Genomic DNA, 20,051 nt, shown 5'->3' on the forward strand with positions numbered 1-20,051 from the left:
TGGTCACATCATTCCAAACACTCATGAATACTTGATTGAGCAGAAACACGTTAGGGGACTTGATTTGGAACATAACCTAGACAATACAACCTTACGAGATGAAATAATGACTGCAGTCTTAGTTTTGAGGACTACTTATTGCGCCAATGACAGTGTTGACTTCCTGAGGTGCACAAAAGCGAGACTGAGTCAAGATGTTGAGATTTCACTGACAAATTGCTGTGCTAAGCTCATTTTCTCATTAGCGACTGCTAATTAGCTCGACAGGAAGCTGCAGGACTGGACAAAAGGAGACCACTTGGTTTTACAGTAGACACAATCCTATGTCCTTTTGGTAAGTTATATAATAAAAATCATTTGTGATATGTTTCCTCCATGGATCTGAGATTACTATTTTTTTTAATGAAATCTTCATTATCCGTATTATGCAATGCAAAGCAAAGCTCAAATATGCTGCTTTCCACTTGACAGCTGAATATATTTATAGGAAATAGGATAAGGTAAAATAGTGTTGTGAAAATTGTGTTTGTAACAATATGGACAAGCCACTTTTCTGCTGAAAATAAATCACGTGGGTACCATGTTATAACAAAAGGTACTGATGAGTTATTAACATTGTTTTTTAGTTTTAAATTATATTTTAGCCGTTTATAATTATGTTAACTCAGTATGGCTGTATGAATAGACCTATATTCTTATCTGTGTTACTTTCATGAGAAAGAGCAACGGGTCTGTCTATTCATTCGTAATCTAAAGGGAGGTTCCGGGGATTCTGCTGTGTCGGAAGGGAGTCAGGCTTATTATTATTGTATTTTTTCTAATCTGATTTATACCCATGGGAACGGATTCTCTTGTATTCAGTTGTAACCAGGTGTGTTGTGGGCTGACCTTTTTCTGAACCCTTTTTGTGAATAAATAACGATGTGGGCTAGAAAGAGATCACATTTGAACAGAGACATCGCTTGGATGGTTTGTCTTATGTGGACCAGAAGCTTCTGGTAATTAAAAACCTTTGCAAAGGAACTTCTTCAACAGAATCTCACCATTCAGTTAATTGAACACGCAAAGAGTACAATACTTAATATTGTCTACTCTAACAAATGGTGACCGCCGACGCTGAATTATAACGAATGGTCTCCTCCGTTGAACCAAACGGATGGTGTTGTTGACGTTGAGCAGGCTGCGGCGTTCCCTGACGGGCGGAATTTCTGGCGCCATATTAATTCCGGTAAGTGGAGATCTTTATCCACGTAGAAGAAATTTTGTCTGTCTGGTCCGCTGCAGCTGGTTTTTTCGTCTTCCAAAATTGTCTAAATTTTAAAAGAGATCTGTGTGAACGAGTGTAGTTTGATGTCGTTCTATTGTGAGTTGTGATAATTCCGACGATATTGAACTAAACACGTCGTGGAGTGGTGCATTTGAAGGTGACGTGATGCAGACTCGAAGTGATGAAGCTTTTTTTGTACAGGAAGAAATAGCGGTTAATTTTTTGATTTGTTTTGTTTTTCGTCAACGCTATGAAGAATCCTTAGACCATAATATATATTGAATAAAAGGGTTTGCCGGATGACGTAACAAGTCTTTCTTGTTTACTAAGGATCGCGAAGATTATGGTACGCGCTTCTGTTTTTTAAGCAGTTTTGGCCGGATTTGAGGACAAGTAACATAATTGTTCATGGCTCTTGGTGTGAAAGTTCTCTACACGTAATATGTCTTTTATTTGAAAAAGCGCCTGTTTGAAATTGAACAGAAAGGGGTCCAGGTTGATTACAGCGATGATTGGATTTTTGTATCACTGTATTTGCAATCGAGAGATTACGTGAAAGATTTTATTTCAGTTTTGGCGTTCCTACTTTTGTAGTTTTGGGGTCAGGATTACCGTATGAATACCTTTTGTTCTACGGTTAAATTCGATGGTACGTGACATTTTATTTTGAAAATGAGCGCCTTGCAGAAATTTTGCAATGTATGGAGAACAGTTTAGCTCAGCGGGATTGGGTAACCGCTGTGTATAAACGAGAGGTCACGTAATTCTTATGTCTGTCTGTGTGTGGCCATATGTGTTAACATATTGAACTATTAATACTAAAAGTGAGACGTCACTGTATTAAAACCGAATGTATACATCAAAAACTACAAACAAAAATGGAGGCGATTTCGACCCGGATACAGAATGGTTTGTCCTGAATGCGCTTCCGGTTCAGCGAAAAATAAAAGCGTCGATGAACAATGAAAAAACGAACTATGGATCGATTGTATACAAAGCTTTCGCTGGACAAAATGGTATGTCAGACTTTTGTATTTTCTTTGTTGGTAATGAAAAAAGGCTGAATTTGATGTTAAAATGACTCCAGTATTTTTGGAGCAGTTTACGGGTGGTTTGTTTGAAGTTATCCGTTTATTGAAATTACCGTATAAAACTGCGGTTTAAATGCTATAAGATTTGTAGACAACGAATTGATAGAATAATACCGTTTATTTTTTTATAATGACTGAAGAGTGTGTGCGTATGCATTTGAGTGTGTGACCTAGCTTCTAAAAAAAGGTGGGGGTTTGTAAGTGAGAAGTGTGCATATGGGGATTTTGTTTGTTTTTCTTTAATATTTTAACTAAGTTTGGTGTTGTTTTGTGTGAGATGATACTGTTGTGATAGTGGCGTTTGTTTTATTAATGGGAATATGATAAAATAGGTTTTGCGATTTATAATGTTAAGATTCCTCCCCCCCCCCCTTCCCCCGTTTCTAGGTTAGAAAAAAAGGTGGGGGCTGAGCTGTGCGCTGTGAGCATAATGTGTCCTCGTAATGGGACTCTTTTTTTGTCAAAATGGTAAGAGAGGAATGATAAACAATATAAAATAAGTAATAGTATTTGACTGAGCTAATAAATCTTTACACTTTAATGATTGATGACGATGGTTCATTTGTTAACTTTCCCTTTTCGGGACAAATGAATAAAGAGTAATGATAAAATAATGGCATTTTGTTTGAGAGTTGATATAATTATGCCTACATCTTTATAGCTGTGGCTGGAAGTAAGATAGTTGAATAAGGAGTTATGAATGTTTTTGAAATTGACATGTTGATAATGATTTTTAATATTTGTTTTTTCTCTGAGTGTGTCATTTCAGAAACTGATGTTTGAGTTCCAAGGCAGATGAGGGTTTGATGGCCTTCACTGATTACAAACTGCGAACGGGATGCGCCCCAGCTGCTGATACGTTGTATGGCTAGTAGCTATTTGAAGGGGTATTGAAAAAAAAAGAGAAATGAATAAAGAGGCTGTGTTTTTTACGAAACATTTTTGAGAAAGCAGGGAGTGAACTGTCTTGCTATGATCCCATATCCTCAGTCTGGCATTTTTAAAGCATTGTATCAACGAATGTGCATTTTTTGATCAGGTGAGCTCTCAGAAAGACTGTGTGTCATCGGATCCACATTGCAGACAGCGTCTGAATGGATGTGGCAGAGATCAAAGGTCAAAAGCCGCAGAGCAACAGTCTTCTCGTCCTGTGCCTAAGAAAAACATGATGTTCAAATTCCTCAATGCCCAGTGACTGTGTATACGCCTCATTCTAGTGACTTCTCCCCTATGGCTGTTTTGCATCCAGAGGAAATCTAAATGCCTGCTCTGAACATTGCTGCCACAGCAGCCGCCCTGCTGGCCAGGACTGAACATTGACAACAGCTGCCGTCCTGCCTTTTGCTGGGGGTCTGGACTGAGAAAGTTGGTGGTCGGAATGAGATGTGATCCATTCAGTAAAGTGCTACATAGTGATATGCAAGGCATTTTTAATGTGTTGAGTGGGGAACTGTGATCTATAGCAAGATATTTCAGAAAATTGAAAACGACATATGTAAATTTGAAATGAGGGATTGAGAACATTTATTTCAATCTATAGCCTACTAAATTTTTGCCTATATTTTTGGGAGAATCAGTTTCTGAATTGGTACAATGGGAATTTTATTAATATGTTATGATATGATATATTTTTATTTTCCTCGTGAGGAACTTTTTTGGACTTCGTCCAGCTGCAGCTATAGTATAAAATAAATAATAGAATAGAATGAGTAGTAACGAGTAAAAGACTAACTAAGAGTTTGATGGCTAAATTCGATTTTTTTTTTTTTTTTTTTATAGCACTGTGATTTATAAATCCCAGAAATATTTTGTGTGAATTAGAGTAATATGGTTACCTCTATTTTTATGGCCCCAAAGTCATCATATATTAGTGTCTTAAGTTGTATCTGCTTATGCTCAGTTTTATAGTGTTTTGTAGCTCTTTTGTTTATCTCATAGCCTGATTTAGAGGGTTGAGTTATTTATGACGTTTTTTGAGTCATGAGGTCTCTATTTTGTCCTCCCTTTATCTTGACATGTTTGAAAAAATCAGTGGATCTTTGTCAAATGAGGGAGTTTATGTTTAAGAATTTAACCAATGTAGACGAGTTAGAAAATTAAAATCAAACTTAAAAACGAAATTAAAAAGGTTGTGGGGTATCGGCCTACACTCCAATTGACAGGATGAGTTTGAAAATGATAATCCACAGTTTGAATATGAAGAAATCTATCAGAGGAAATCGATCGCAAAGTAAGTCTGAAGCAAGCAAGGACAATAATGCATATTCGCCGAATGAAGGTAATTATATTATATTATATCTTTTATCTCAGAATCATATTTGAAAAATGTAATGTTTGGAGCCCAGTGTTTGCAAAAGAGTATAGATAATATGAATATATGTGAGTTTTTCCCAGCATGCCAGGATTCGGCCGGTCATGGGATTCTGGGAAGAGAATAAGAGATATGAAAGGCACAGTTATGCAAATTTAGAACAAATTTAGTCATGGTAAAAAATTACCTATTATTGAACAAAACCTATTTGAAAGATAAATATTTACAAGCTCTGTCTTATATTAATGAATGAGCGAATGTCATTCAACTCAATCAAGGGCTGGGCTCTATTTTAATGTCACAAAAATAGATATTTTCCTGTTCCAACAGCACAGGACCTACGGATCTTAATCAAATAACATTTACTAATCCCAACTAACAAAAACTATCAGGGTTTTTTCCTCCAAATAAAATTTATGTGAGTTAATGAGAAACTAAAAATGAAAAGTTTCTGCACTCAGGAGAACGGCCCCAGGGGGTTGATGAGGAGAAATTCCACAACTGGAGCATCAATCTTATCACCTCCGACCTGGAGCCACGTCAGCTGACCCAGTGATCGTTCTGGAGCGGCCGTTTCGACACGTTTGAGGACATCAGTCAACGGATCAAGAGCAAGTGCCTTTTCTTGGGCAATCATTCCTTTGATCAGTCACATTTTGGGCAGAATAATCCCAGGTGACAAATCGAAGAATTTGGGTAGTCTACCCCAAATTCTTAAAGAAGAGACGAACTATTGCGACACTGTTTTCATTAAAAAAAAAAAAAGACCTTCAAAGAACTTCATCACAAGATGGCTTCAAAGAACACATATTCGTCTGCCGATACATTGCGACACTTTTCAATGAACAACATTTTATGTTAAGCCTCACATATGCTATGCTTATTTCACTAAAAATCTTTTAAATGTATCAAATTGTTTTTTAATGTCATATGATTGCTAAACTACCTCCTTTTCTGCTAAAGGGATGTTTTAAGGATAATTATTTTTACCACACAACCATTGAAAAAAAAAAATGTTTTAATGTGTTGAGCTCTCAAGAGCTCAAATGAGGGAATGATGAGTTATTAACATTGTTTTTTAGTTTTAAATTATATTTTAGCCGTTTATAATTATGTTAACTCAGTATGGCTGTATGAATAGACCTATATTCTTATCTGTGTTACTTTCATGAGAAAGAGCAACGGGTCTGTCTATTCATTCGTAATCTAAAGGGAGGTTCCGGGGATTCTGCTGTGTCGGAAGGGAGTCAGGCTTATTATTATTGTATTTTTTCTAATCTGATTTATACCCATGGGAACGGATTCTCTTGTATTCAGTTGTAACCAGGTGTGTTGTGGGCTGACCTTTTTCTGAACCCTTTTTGTGAATAAATAACGATGTGGGCTAGAAAGAGATCACATTTGAACAGAGACATCGCTTGGATGGTTTGTCTTATGTGGACCAGAAGCTTCTGGTAATTAAAAACCTTTGCAAAGGAACTTCTTCAACAGAATCTCACCATTCAGTTAATTGAACACGCAAAGAGTACAATACTTAATATTGTCTACTCTAACAGTACCTTTGCTTTTAGTGTTTTTAAATAATTTCATAATCATTAGTAAACAGTACCACCCCCACCCCCCCAGGCATATACACATACACCAGTTGTGCTAAGGTATGGGAGTGCATATAATAATAATAACAACAACAACAACAATAATAATAATAATAATAATAATAATCAATTAAATAAATATATTTCTACAATTATTCAGATGGTTCGATGCACGCTGATTAGGAATGAAATACAATTCACCAAATACATCCACCACATATCAGTGGAGGCCAGAATCTGTCTGCCACTGGATCAAATCCATCAAAATTATCGTTATACCATCTGTGACGCAGCTTAGACCTGGTTACACCTGTTCTAAAGTCGTCTACTTTCTGTCACCAAATTGGCAGGTACGCCAGGGGCGTGTAACAGAAAACATCCTTGGTCCAACAGAATGCCTACTGAAGTGCAGTGCGGTCTACCAAAATCTCAAAAAATGGTAAACTAGACTTGCCACAATACAAAAATGAAGATGTATCCGTTTTTACGCCGAACACACGTTTGCCTACCTACAAAAATAAGGCTCCAAGTGTTTATAAATAGTTTATTTCAACATAATATAATTAAAGGGAAAGTAAAGCAAAACAAATTCTTGACAATAAATATGTTCTATGAAGTCCCACTAGTCTAAACACGCCATTCTAATGAATGTGGTTGTGTGGAATATGAATTAAGCAGCAAATTTCACCTGTTGTTATCCATCTCAGGGGGGCAGCAATTTTGCCAGCTGCTGTCGACTGAAAATGACATAGCAGTTTCTCGGGGCTCAGGTAACAACCAATCAGGGCTCAGCTTGCAAATGTCACATGACCAGACTTGGAAAACAGGTGAGCTGTGATGGGTCGTTACCTGTGGAGCAACTGTGATGTCATTTTCACTCAACAGCAAGTGGCAGAATGCCCCCCCCCCTCCCCCCGAGATAGATTTAAAAAAATGGCTGCATTTTGCTGCTTACTTCATATTCCACACATGTAATATTAATCACAAAGCTGTATTTAGACTGGTAGGGGCACACATAGTTTTTAAAATGTAATATTAGGTGCTTCTGCCACACTTAAATCTTAATCGTCTGACTCATGTATTTGCAAAGAATGTCAACAATGGATGAAATGCATTTGATTGAGTTAACAGCTTGGAGTCAGCATGTTTTACCGAACATGATTTGTTAGTGAATTTATGCTTCATTTCCTTCTCTCGGCACTCTGTAGATTGGATCTGCGTTTGCGCCAGCTTCCTGTATGTGTGTAGGGAGGGTGTGTGACTGTGGGGGTTGGCTGTTAAAGTTTCTGATTGGCTGAAATATTTCCTCTGTGGCAACGAAAACCCGCGACGCTGCCTGCAGAGCCACTGCAATGTGTGCTGCAGCGAGGGGATGAGAGGGAGTGTGTGATGGAGAGATAGAGTAAGAGAGCAGAAGTGAGAGAAAGCGTGAGCAGAGTGCGCATGCGCAGCAGTGAGGTGCGCTCGCCTGGAACCGATCAAGGAGGAGGAAGAGGAGGAGGCGTTGTGAGCCGGGCTGATAAACGCACGGCAGAGCGGGACGACGAGGAAAGCAGTGCGGTGCAGCCAGATTAAAGAGCCAGGCCCGGGAGGACTAAACTACACCAGGGAGGAAGAGGAAGGCTGGAGACAGCCGAGAGTGACGCTCCGACGCACACCGGAGGAGGCAGAACGGTGGCGTGAAGGACAAAAGAAGAGGAATGCGAACCTCCACCTTGCCTCCTCCATCTTAACATTCCCTCCATCCTCATCCTGCTGGGTAACAGAACCTGCAACCTTCTCCTGCTTGCTGAACAAAGACCTGAACGAGGCTTAAGGTGAGGATGATGATGATGATGTTTTCTATTATGTGTTAGGTCTGAAGGAGGTGTAGGTAGGCTTACATGGCTGTTGCATCATCACGCATGCATGACTGTTGATATCGCTCCCAGTGCTATTTATGGGAGGAGGAAAAAAATCAAATGTGGATTATATATCACAATAATGTATGTGTTGAATGTTTTTGTGCGTATTTAACTAGATGCAATGCTGTTTTAGGCTCCATGCAGCCCACAGGCAGCAGGTTCCTCCCCCCATCTGTGTTATTTGGACGTCTCGAGTAGTTCGTACATTTGGCAGACCTCTTAGACAGTCTGCATGAGGTGTGTGTGTGCGTGTGTCATCCCAACGTACGTCGGTACTGCAGTGGGAAATGTTACCATTGCATAACCGGATCTCTAAAACGCACCCCTCTCTCTGCTCGTGCCAAAAAAGCTTCTCCATCTTAAATATTTTGCCCATCAACGACGGCTTGTCAAGACAGCGAGCCTTTTTGGAAAAATCAATCAGCCTTAATCAATCGAGCCGCCCTCGGCGTATTGCGGAAGCTCATCAATCATCCATGAGGTGGCGGGTGATGCTTATTGCTTTTTCATTTTTCTGCCTGCGTGCACCTCTGCCATGTTTTTGCCGCCGCTGCTACGGGAACAATGAAGAGCACTTAACGGAAATGAGTTGCAAAATGGCCGAAGTCAACAATGGATGGTGCGGGAAAGAAGCATCAAAACAAAAAACAAAATCGCCATCAGTCCTGACACGTTCAAGTGAGCAACTACATTATCTCCATAGAGTAAACCGAGGGATTTGCACTCAAGGTCACCGCGTGTTGCATAATCAAAATACGACATAATACCCTGCATGCTGCTTTTTTTTACCAGCCGAGGCTTGAATGTGGACAGTTGGCTCAACATAGCTGACATATCTGAACGCACGCCTTCGCTATGATAACGGCATGCGGCCGTCTACATGCCGACTCGAGTAATAGACAGATGTGAAAAGGATGTGGAGGACAGACAGGTTTCCATTGAGAGAAGCAGGTGAGAGAGAGAGAGAGTGAGAGAGAGAGACGGGGTCGGCATGGAGACGGACTGATGACTCATTCAGAACATTCAGAACCCTTCTTCCCTAACTCGCTTACAATCACAGGTGAATCAGCTCAGAAAAAATGTCGGTGGAGAGTGGGTGTGTGAGGATGATCGCAATGTTTGTCAGCCTTTTCTCAAATAACGAGAATTTGATAGAAATCATACCAAATCTGTGGCAGTCTTACAATTTTGCAGTCTTTACGGGAGGTTCTCAGTAAGATGGAGAGAAGAAGGGCTTGCTCAGTTACTGCCATACTTAACGTATTTCATTTGATTGTTTCATGTCATCAACTTAATTGTCAAACGAGATCCTCATGTCCTCATTAGAGGTGGAACCAACAGGAAAACCAGAGCGCTATCCATGGGTGAAAAAAAAAAAAACAATTGCGAAGCTGCAAAAAGATGTAAACAACTCGATAGTCCCGACATTTGACATTTCGAGGTTACGACTTGCTCAAATATTTGATTAATTGAATTTATGGTAGAAATGTGCTTTTCATACAAATATTTACTGCATTTATGACTTTGCTAATGAGTACGTTAGCATAGGTTAGCAACGGACTATGGAGCTTCCAGCTTAGGTCGGTGTCATAGGAATGGAATTCTGTCAAACTGAAGATCACTGTTGTGATCAGTGCTGTATGGAAATCTATTTACTTTTAAAAAATTTCAGCAAAATTGTAAATATTAGCGATGGGTGAGTAACAAAACCAGGTATCAGTGCTGACATCAGCCTTATCGGCTGCCCTTTTGTGACCATTTCACAGGAATTAAAAATGAGAAGAATAGAAAACTGCCATTAATTCCATGCAATTTTAAGGGAAACTGTTATACTAGGATATATATATATATAAGTATTTCTTTAAAATGATCTGTTGGGTTAATTTGATGTATCAAAAGTACGAGTGGTATCAATATTGGTGACTAATCAAGAGCTGAGTACTGGTATCAAATTGAAATAAAGTGGTATCGAAAAATCCCTAACAAATATATAAACAAAAAGATAAAACAAACTGATGTAACCAGGTGTTGTAAAATATTATGTGTCAGAAAACATTTAATTGAGAAGGTGAAAGCTCCACACCATGGCATACATGGCTTCATATGGATTTTCATCATGAAATATTCTCTTTTAATGTCTTTATTAGATACCAGTACGAGTTCTAAATTCTGGATTAGTCACAGATACCGATACCAAGTACTAACATCATTAGTACTTTTTAATACAAAAAAATTCCCCCCCCAAAACAATGACAGATAATTTGGAAGAAAGACCTCTACATCTTAACTCTTTGACTGCCAAGCATTTTCAGAAAAGAGGATGTGTGGGTGCCAGCTGATTTAAGCATTTTGACTGATCTTTCAAACACAAACACCTAAACAGTGCTTTACTTCTGTAAAACACTACCACCAACAATGAAAACGTTTTTTTTTTATAGCAAAATACGTTTATATACATTCAACAGTGTAACAATTTGACAAAACAATTTGGCAAGCTATTTACAAATGTGTGCAACTGTGGTACTATTTACAATTGTGTGGATGTTTCAACTACACAGTTTTTCTTTTTGTGAGGTATATTGTGTAAAACTCCCCTGCGTGCAAGGGGACGCAGCAGGATTTGCACCACAGATTAGTTTTCACTGCGATTGGCCTTTTTTTCCGGGGAGTAGCAGGTATATACTGCAGTGTGTGTTTGGCCATGTTGTCATCAAGTCTACTCTCAGGATCATGATACGATGACCTGGTGTTACGTCTGGCTTCCTCATGTCCTTCAGTTCCTATACCGGGTGGTAAGAGATGTTCTGATCCATCTTATCCACTCCATTCATGGTGGCATCGTAGTCCAGAACCAGTGTCTTCTCCGTGATCAGACTGTACCCACTCCTCCGATGAATATGCATTGCACTCGGGGTACTCTTCATCATCCGATTGAACGTCCGCCTGTGCAGAAGGGCTCGGTTGTGCACCACGTTTTCCGCCGTTAGCATCGCTAGCCGGTGAGGCTTTACGACGCGATCGAAGCCACCGTGTCAACACTTCCAACTTCGGCGTCAACGCTTCCAACTTCGGCGTCAACCTCGGAGTCACCATCATCATCATCAATGTGCTCTTTAGCATTGGTTGATGCTTTTCGTCTTTGAAAAAAATGCTCAAGCGTGAGCTGCTTGCAACCGGTCGCCATTTTCGCCTCCTCAGCCATTCTCCCCTCAACACTCTAGCTCCGCCTCACGTCTTCTACTGACGGCTACCCGATCTTGTCCAAAGAGAGTCATCGCTGCCATCTAGTGCCCAAAAATAGGCATTACACTAACTCGATCTGCTTGATATTTTCAGCACAGCTTGCCAAGGCTTTCCTCCACCCGTTTAAAAAAAAACAAAATAAACATAGTGAACGTCTTTTAACGTCTTTGGCGGCACTCATTTGGATTTTACTAAACGTTATTAAACGTTTTTGGCGGTCAAAGAGTTAATATAGCATTTTCCTTCAAATCCCATGAAATAACAATTTTCTATTCTTCTAATTTGCAGTTCCTGATCATAAAATGGACATAATAGGAGGATGGAACTCACCCATCCCTAGTCTTTATATACACCTATTCTTTGTAAACATATTTTTATGGAAGCATTATGTGCAATTTTGGATCTATATATTACAATACTATTGCGAATAGAAGCATAAAATGACATGAAATAGAATATCCTCGTCAAGTTTCCTTTTCACACAAGAATTCAAAAGGATAGCATGTAAAGATCAGATATAAATTTTTGCTCTTTTTCATGTATTTATTTTTTGCTCTTATTATTTTTGCAGTTTTGACCACAATAAGTGAGCTATATTCAAAACACACAATTTATTTATTTATGCATTTATTTATTATCATTAAAAACTATCACAGTACTTCTACTAGTACTACTATTACTACTACTAATTTTATGGTGCTTTAGTGCAGAATACCACAAAATAAGCCGTCTCTTATCTTTTTACCGCACAGCTACAAAACCTTTAATACAAGAAATATACTTATATATATATATATATATATATATATATATATAATATATATACGAGTTATTAAAGGCAAGCAAACACAAAAAAATTAACACTAAACTGTCAGAGATGGCAGTAGTTCCGTCTAACAGTATAGAAGAGAAAGAAAACAGAGGGTTGGAATATTAGCATCAATTAAAAGGTATGAGGGAAATATAATCTACTTTTTTGTATGCAGTCCGACTGAATTGCCATGAGAACAGGTATGCGTGAGATGTTGTTTGTGTCTGATATCTGCTTGCCATGCGTTTGTTTGTCAGCCCAATGGAATGCTAAGCATGGGTCACAATGAGGGTGACAATGCTGTGAGCAGGGATATGTATAAAATGTGTGTGTGCGTGCGTGCGTGTGTTTGTGTGTGTCTGCCATCCTCCTAATGTTTGTGATGACAACCAGCAGGTCAGATGCCTACCTTGATTTCATTAGCGTCGTAATGAACCCATGCACCCGTAGAAGAGTCTGCAGACATGCAACTGCGGGAAAATCTTGCGGCAGTTTGCACTTTTCAAGCGGCGGTCGGGCTGGGATGAGCTCCTTACGTAACAACAGAGGGCGAACATCGATGAGCACGGAGCCTGCGCCAAAAGATGAGGAGGTCTCTTATCGGCCCGTCTCGTGTTGTGTTGTCTGCAAATCAGAGAGGGGTAATTTTAGCCGCTTTGTCTCCTCCGGCTCAAAGAGTCCTCTTGCTTTATCTCCAACGTGCTGTTTATAACCACAAAAAAACAAGAGTGATCTCATTACTTTCTATTTTTAATGTAGATGTGACTTTGTAGTCTTTAGTCAACTTGGCATATTCTCACACTATTTCAGCTTTACAAAGTACACTTAAGTCATGCCGGGCACCTCTTCTTCTGTAGAATATGAATCAAGCAGCAAAAATTCACCAACTTGTAGCCATCTCGGGGGTGGCCATTTTGCCACTTGATAAAAACGGTTTGGATTTTGCTGCTTACTCATATTCAACTAACGCAATATTAATCAGAATGCCGTGTTTAGACTAGTAGTGGAACATACAACATATTATTGTCAAGAAAACCTATATTTAAGCGCAGTGTTTAATGTTAAAAATGTGTATATTGTTTCAGTGACTTGTAACAATATTAAGCATACAATCAAACCTTTGCCTCATTTATGATGAACAGACCTACTGTGCTACTATTTAAAATGGAATGTACTAAGCAAAAACACTGCTCAAGTTTTACTTTGTGTAAAACGTTGGTAAGACAGTGCCCTCTGAGATCTGTTATTCTGGCTAAATGGCCCCAAAAAAACTGCCTTATGAGAATTGTTATTTTTGCTTGAATGGACAACAACAACAAAAGAAAAGAAAGAAAGGGAAAAGTATTACCAAAAGCCTTCCCAGAAGACTCATAGCTCTTGCAGCTCTATTTCTTCCATGTTCAACTTCTTGTAATGCCCAAGTGTCCCAATACTTTTGACCATAATGTCTGCAAAACAAAAAAGCACCAGAAGCCAGTAACAAAAATGGTTTGAACATATATATTGTGATCATGATTGATATATATACATATATATATATACACATATATATATATATATATATATATATATATATACACATATATATATATATATATATATATATATATATATATATATATATATACACATATATATATATATATATTATAAAAGGAAAGTAGTGTGTGAATATTTTTATTAAAAGTGGGACCGTCACAAATGTTCTCTTTATAAACATCGCATTCTGCTATTAATAGCATTAGGCCTTCAAAATATGTGACAAGTTTGACAAAGAGTGTGTGCGAGAAAGCGTGTGCGCTGATTGAGTGCAAGAAAATCCAAATTAACACATGAACAGTGTAAATCCAGTCCAGTAGGCACTGTCAAAATCAGTTGCAGGGGGCATCATCCACTTGAACCATAAACACCATCCTTTTCCTCTGAGAAAAAAAACAAAACAAACGCTTGTAACTGTAAGTACCTTAGTCCAGAGGAAGTGTAGATCACATTTCAACTCTGATGCTAACCAAAACAGGAGCAATTACCAAGACAGGTAAACTTCCTCGGATTAATTAAAGTTTCTCGCCTTCCTGAATGGAATAAGGGAGTTCCTTCCTTGTGGATGATAGCATTTCCGTAGACTCTGATGTGAGATCACTTCATATTGTTGTGTGTTGTGTGTGCTATGATCCAGGCATAGCATAGCATAGCAAGGCATAGCATAGCATAGCATAGCATAGCATAGCATAACAGCCAAAATGAAAAATAACAGTTGGAATTAAAAGCGGTACAAACTTCTCTGAACTGACTGCTCAGCACAAAGATCAAAACATTCAAATTCCACACAGGAAGGCGAATATTCAAACCCAGAACCTTAAACCTGTGAGCCTGACATGCAAACCACTAGCACACCATGCCACCTTGTTTTTTTGTTCTCTTTTTTTTTTTACACACCCCCAACGGACCATCCTTTTTGCACCTGCCTTCTAAGGCCATACGTCACTATGATGTATTCAAAAGGATATCTTGTCACCAATTGCCGTCCCTTATCAAATGCGTGTGAAAGGGTGGAGGAAGGCTATTTTGAGGAAATTGTTCCAGGGCAGATGCACAGTGGGATGATACACGGAGAGGGACGACGTTTCTAATATGGCCGCTGCCTCATGTGAGAGTGAAGGCGTGTCGCTGTTGAGGGTGCGGAGGGGACGGGTGCAGGAAGCGCTGATGTGCGCATGCATACACAAACCAGAAATAGAAGCCTGCTCTGCTGCGCTGCCTTTTTTCTTCTTCACTCACCATGTAGGTCACCTCCCCTGCTCGCTTATTTCCCCTCAGTGAATCAGCACTGTGTATAAAATGAAGAACTGAGGTGTCATCCTGCCTGTTTGTTTTGTTTAAAATAATGTCTCACCCACTTGCTTGATGTTGTCGAACCCACACATAGGATAAAAATCCCTTGAGATGCGTTTGAGAGCGTCGTGGATGACGGAGTGTTGACAGAGGAGGAAGCATGTCTGTCACAGTCACCTGCTCTCAGCCGACATCTGTTTATTTAACACCTACACTGTCACACTAACGTCTTTCTACTTTGCACAAGCTGCCTTGACAAAGGTAATAATGCTCTTAGAAGCACAGATAGGGTGATACCTTGACATATGAGTTTATTCCATGTCAGCTGATAACTTAATGTAGTACAAAGCGTGTGAGGAAAGTTCCAGGACAAACAGCAGAGATTGCATTGTTTGCGAGGCAGGACACCTAATGGCTTCTTCACCATGGTAACACTCACGATGCCCTGAGCATCCAACGCTTCCTGGCCAAGAACAACATCGTCATGCTAGAGCAACCGCCCTACTTATAAACCTTCCTGTGTCTTTTTTCCTTCTTTCCCAAGTTTGTTTTAAAGATGTGGAGCACATCAAGATTGCCACAGCAAAGTCTGGGAAAGTGCCTTAGACTCCAGTGGGAGTATTTCAAAGGGAATTTGTTTTTGCAATTTGACGTTCGAATTGGAAATATATGTTCTGTTACATCGGCCTGGAATGTTTTCTGCCCCACATCTAATCAATATTCCCCTTTGAAATGAATTTAAATCTGTTGTGCTTTTAATAAAAAAAATGCGTGATATTGGCAGTTCCAATCATTTTACCTATGTTGTATTGTATGAAAACAATAAAAGAAAATGTGAAGAAATTAAATTTCATTGTAATGGGACAAGCAGAGTCACAAAAATGACCATAGTGTTCCTTGGGGCGTGGCCTAGTGAGTAACGTCAGAAACATGGCTGGTTGTTGTTCTTGGTAACGTCTGGATGTGAATGTTGGCCTAATGCTACTTGTGATTGTTTTTGTTTTTGTTTTGTATTTTTAAGTCTGCAAATGTTGCTCTCCCTTTTTTCTCTCTCACACAACTCAATATACCACTAAAGAAGGGGAAAAAAGGCCCTGATAGAGGTAGAAGTATGTGTTTACTTAAGTAAAAAAGTATATATTCTGAAATGTACTAAAAGTACAATGGTAAAAAAGTAAAAATGATTTGATACTGTAAATTATATACAAAACAAACTTTTTCTCTAACATTGGCTCAGGTGTTCAAGCTATCAGAAAGCTAGCTAGCTTTAGCTCAGGTGTTCATCCTATCTAAAAGCAAGCTAGGGTTGGCTCACGGCTCACTTTCAAAACATAGATTTGCTAATTTTATGAACTTGTAAAGAAAAAAAAGAAACTCAATTTGGTTATTCATGATAACCCCTGAAAAAACACACCTGACTTGTGTTTGTTTTTCAGATTCAAATGCCAAATAATAATAATACTAAAAAGTAAGGCTGAGAAAGTGCAGATGTTGGTTTTCAGATAGAGGAAATAAAAGTCAAAAGTCATCACCAAAAAAAAAATACTCAAGTCATGCACAGAAAAAAAATCAACTTATGTACAGTACAGTTAAAATTTGGACTGTTGCTTCTCTTACCATTGACAAAGTGTAGCATTGTTGTCATAGTCAGGTGCACGGCTGATTGATATAGATTACCTGGTACTGTAATGTATTCCTTAAGTCTTTATTTGCAGCATATTTAAAAACAACCTTTTCACTCTGCACTTAGCGCTGTCAGTGAACAAAATGGCCGTTTACTGCGATGGCGCAGCACCTTGTATTGAAATACATGTGAAAAATCCAGGAACATTGTCACTATGAAGTCAGATGACATATAGTAGGAGAGGGGTTGGTGGAGTGGTTTCAGGGCACTAACAGCAAAGGACACCAAAGAAACGACATAAGGTCTACTTCCCATCCAAACCAGCGGGCGGAGCCTCCAGGCTAGTCCCTAATAGGCCGCTAAGCAACAACTTCCAAATTTGGTCAAACTCGTGCCAGGGCGCTGTCGTCCTTGTGCCATGCCCCACAGCCAAAAAACAGGTGCAGTGTGAAAAGGCCTTTAGATGGATAAAGGCGAATGTGTTTCCCTAATTAAGTCACACAAAAACTCCTCTGCCCTGGAGGAGGAATTAACTTGATCGTTGAGTCATGCTAAAAGTAAAACCTCACACCTGGACTCGAGCCAAAATGGTCCTTTTGTCACCGGATCAACACTCGCACGGTTGCACAATACTATATAAAGCACAAGAAAGTGCAATGTCATAAGTCGCTCATAGACAAATAAATGACTGCTTGGCTGGCGCCAGCGTACGGGACAGGTACGTTACATGTGCAAAACATGGGCGTCCTTTGCTCTTGAAACGCATTCAGTGCCATTTTAATATGGACAAAATTAATGGGCTTAGACTATGGAGGTTGGTGACATACCAGGACGACTACCTGTGCTTCAATTTCTTATCAAGTCTTTAAAGTACAGTAGATCATTTGAATAGTACGACAGGGTTTAGTTACTCGAAACTGAAACTAGTTCTCTTGCAATGGATGAACAGATAATCAGCTGTGATGCCTAAATGGTTACAACTAGTCAATAATTTTGCTCTTCTGTCATTCATCAATTTCCGTTAGTGACAAATCCCACATTTCGGTGAGGGCTTCCGCATTTTTGGCGAGTGCTTTATGACGCAAGTCCTCGTAAAAATACACAGACTGAGCAACGACTGAAGCAGGTTAACGTCCGTCGATCGGTATCAGTAAAGAGGATCGTTCTCATTCTGTGTATATCTACGAGACTTTGTGTCATAAAGCACTGGTCGAAAATGCAAAGTGGGCATCGTCGATAACGGGAATTAACGAATGACGGAAGTGCTCACCCGTGGTACTCTGTAGGAAATACAAATCGCAACACAAACATCGTTTTCACCACAGTTCTCAGCACAATCTAAAGCAAAATTTCCACTGGAGATGTTTGTCTCAGTGGGCAAAAAGATATGGATCGCAAAGTCCGCCAAAGAATTGCATGCCTGTTGACAACCATGCAACATGTCCATGCAAACATCTGAGTAAACCGTCTCTTGTGTTCTGTTTTCACAGGTAGATGCACCAAAGCTATCTGGAGGACGCTTTATCATCGTCCAGAATGGTAGACGGACAAGAAATTCCACACTTTTAGACTGTTATCACTTCCTCCACCCGAAACCTCAACTGGTAGGAATTTACAAACGGGAATCGTTCCAACAACGAGCCTCAAAGGACACCTCCCCTCAAATACTGGACCACCCTCTTGTCAACACAGACAGAAAGAGTCAACCAAGGTCTGCTGTGTAGACTGGGCAGAGCACAGACAGACACGGTCTGATATTGAATCCACTTTGAGATACTTAGAATTTGATTATTCCGCCCTGTAAATACAGAAATTCACCAACTTGTAGTGTATATGTATATAAAACTGTGCATCTAAGATTATCTATTGGTGCTAACTGTGTGAATATAATGTTATTTTGACACGTAAGTAGCCAACACCAGTCTAGGAAGCTGGACTGTACTTTTGTAAGCTTTGTATTAAGGTGCTCTGGCTCAAATCTTCAACCCAGCAAGCCCTCATAAGGACTCAGGCTGACACGAGCCCCCGTCAGGGTCGGGGGCGGGGTCTGTAAAGGCAACATGGAGGCAGTCATTCGTCCACATGTGCCCTCTAATGGCTGACTTTAACATAACAACACAACCCAATTATCTTGCCTAGAACCAGGCAGGGGTGTCCATTCCTCTTTCGAGCCTCTTTGTGTCCATTTCCGAATTCCAAATGTCTTGCCTCAGGCGTCAGCCCGTCACCATCCCGATGGACACGGTCAAGATCATCCAATCCGAGAAGTTCCCCAGAGAGTGCACGGTGCCCGTCACCCAACCTCGCTTCGCCCCGCCCCCCAGAGTGGCGTGGGACGGCGGCGGCGAGGGGGAGATCATCGTCAACCAAGCCTGCAGCGACCTGACGCTCGAAATGACGGTGGTGACCCCCAGACCCATGCCGTCCCCCCAGACCCCCGTCATCCGCAGGGAGCAGAGCTTCTTAGCGCAGCGCAAAACCAGTGCCAACGAGATCTGCTACCACCAGTTCCACTACAAGATGGAGGACGTCATCGTCAACCAGTACGTGCTGCGCTCCTCCTCCACGTCCTCGTCATCGTCCTCGACCTCTTCGGGGCCGGCCATGCCCTGCGAGCCCCTGGACTGCCCCACCTGCGGCCATACTTACAACTTCGCCGGCAAGCGCCCTCGCATCTTGTCCTGCCTGCACTCGGTGTGCGAGGAGTGCCTGCAGATCCTCTACGAGTCGTGCCCCAAGTACAAGTTCATCTCTTGCCCCACCTGCCGCCGCGAGACCGTGCTGTTTACCGACTACGGCCTGGCGGCCCTCGCCATCAACACCAGCATCCTGAGCCGACTGCCCGCCGACCCCAACGGGCCCGTGCAGTGGGGCGGGGACGCTGACCGCAGCTGCTACCAGACTGTGCGCCAGTACTGCCAGTCGGCATGCACCTGCCACATCGCCAACCCGCTGTCCTCCTGCGGCATCATGTAGACAAAACGTGGGCGCCACGTAACGCTGCTCAGCCACACCTTTGTCGACTATAAGCTCTCCCTTTTCCCCTCACTCACACACACACATACTGTCAGTAATCCCTCCACAGATGACTTATCTCTATATATTTAATAGCACAGATGGATACTGTGTGGGACTAACGGATGCCGACGGTTCGATAAATAGTTAATATATGTATTTTATGTATGGACTGGAAACCTGTTCACCCTCTCTTGTTTGGTTGGATGTGTTTGTCATCTCTTTTCATGGGAATGCCAGGGGAGGTCAATCCCCCCCATCCCCCAAGGTGAATAAAGAGTAAATTAATATCAACACTGGCCTCTCATACTTACTATACATATACAAGCGAAAGCCCATTTACCAAAGATGTAGTGAC

At 40.5% G+C, this 20,051-nt stretch overlaps 1 protein-coding gene across 1 annotated transcript; it reads left to right on the forward strand.

Moving 5' to 3' along the window:
• Positions 1–7,619: 7,619 nt before the first annotated feature.
• rnf208 (ring finger protein 208) lies at positions 7,620–19,987 on the forward strand. The gene is made up of 2 exons (XM_086097131.1): positions 7,620–8,081; positions 18,169–19,987. Exon 2 carries the CDS (start codon positions 18,878–18,880, stop codon positions 19,652–19,654), a length of 777 nt encoding a protein of 258 aa, XP_085953257.1. The 5' UTR covers positions 7,620–8,081; positions 18,169–18,877; the 3' UTR covers positions 19,655–19,987.
• The last annotated feature ends 64 nt before the right edge of the window (positions 19,988–20,051 follow it).

Source organism: Leptonotus elevatus, chromosome 15, assembly GCF_054856555.1.
Source record: "Leptonotus elevatus isolate MCC_2025b chromosome 15, RoL_Lele_1.0, whole genome shotgun sequence".
Classification (NCBI taxonomy): domain Eukaryota; kingdom Metazoa; phylum Chordata; class Actinopteri; order Syngnathiformes; family Syngnathidae; genus Leptonotus; species Leptonotus elevatus.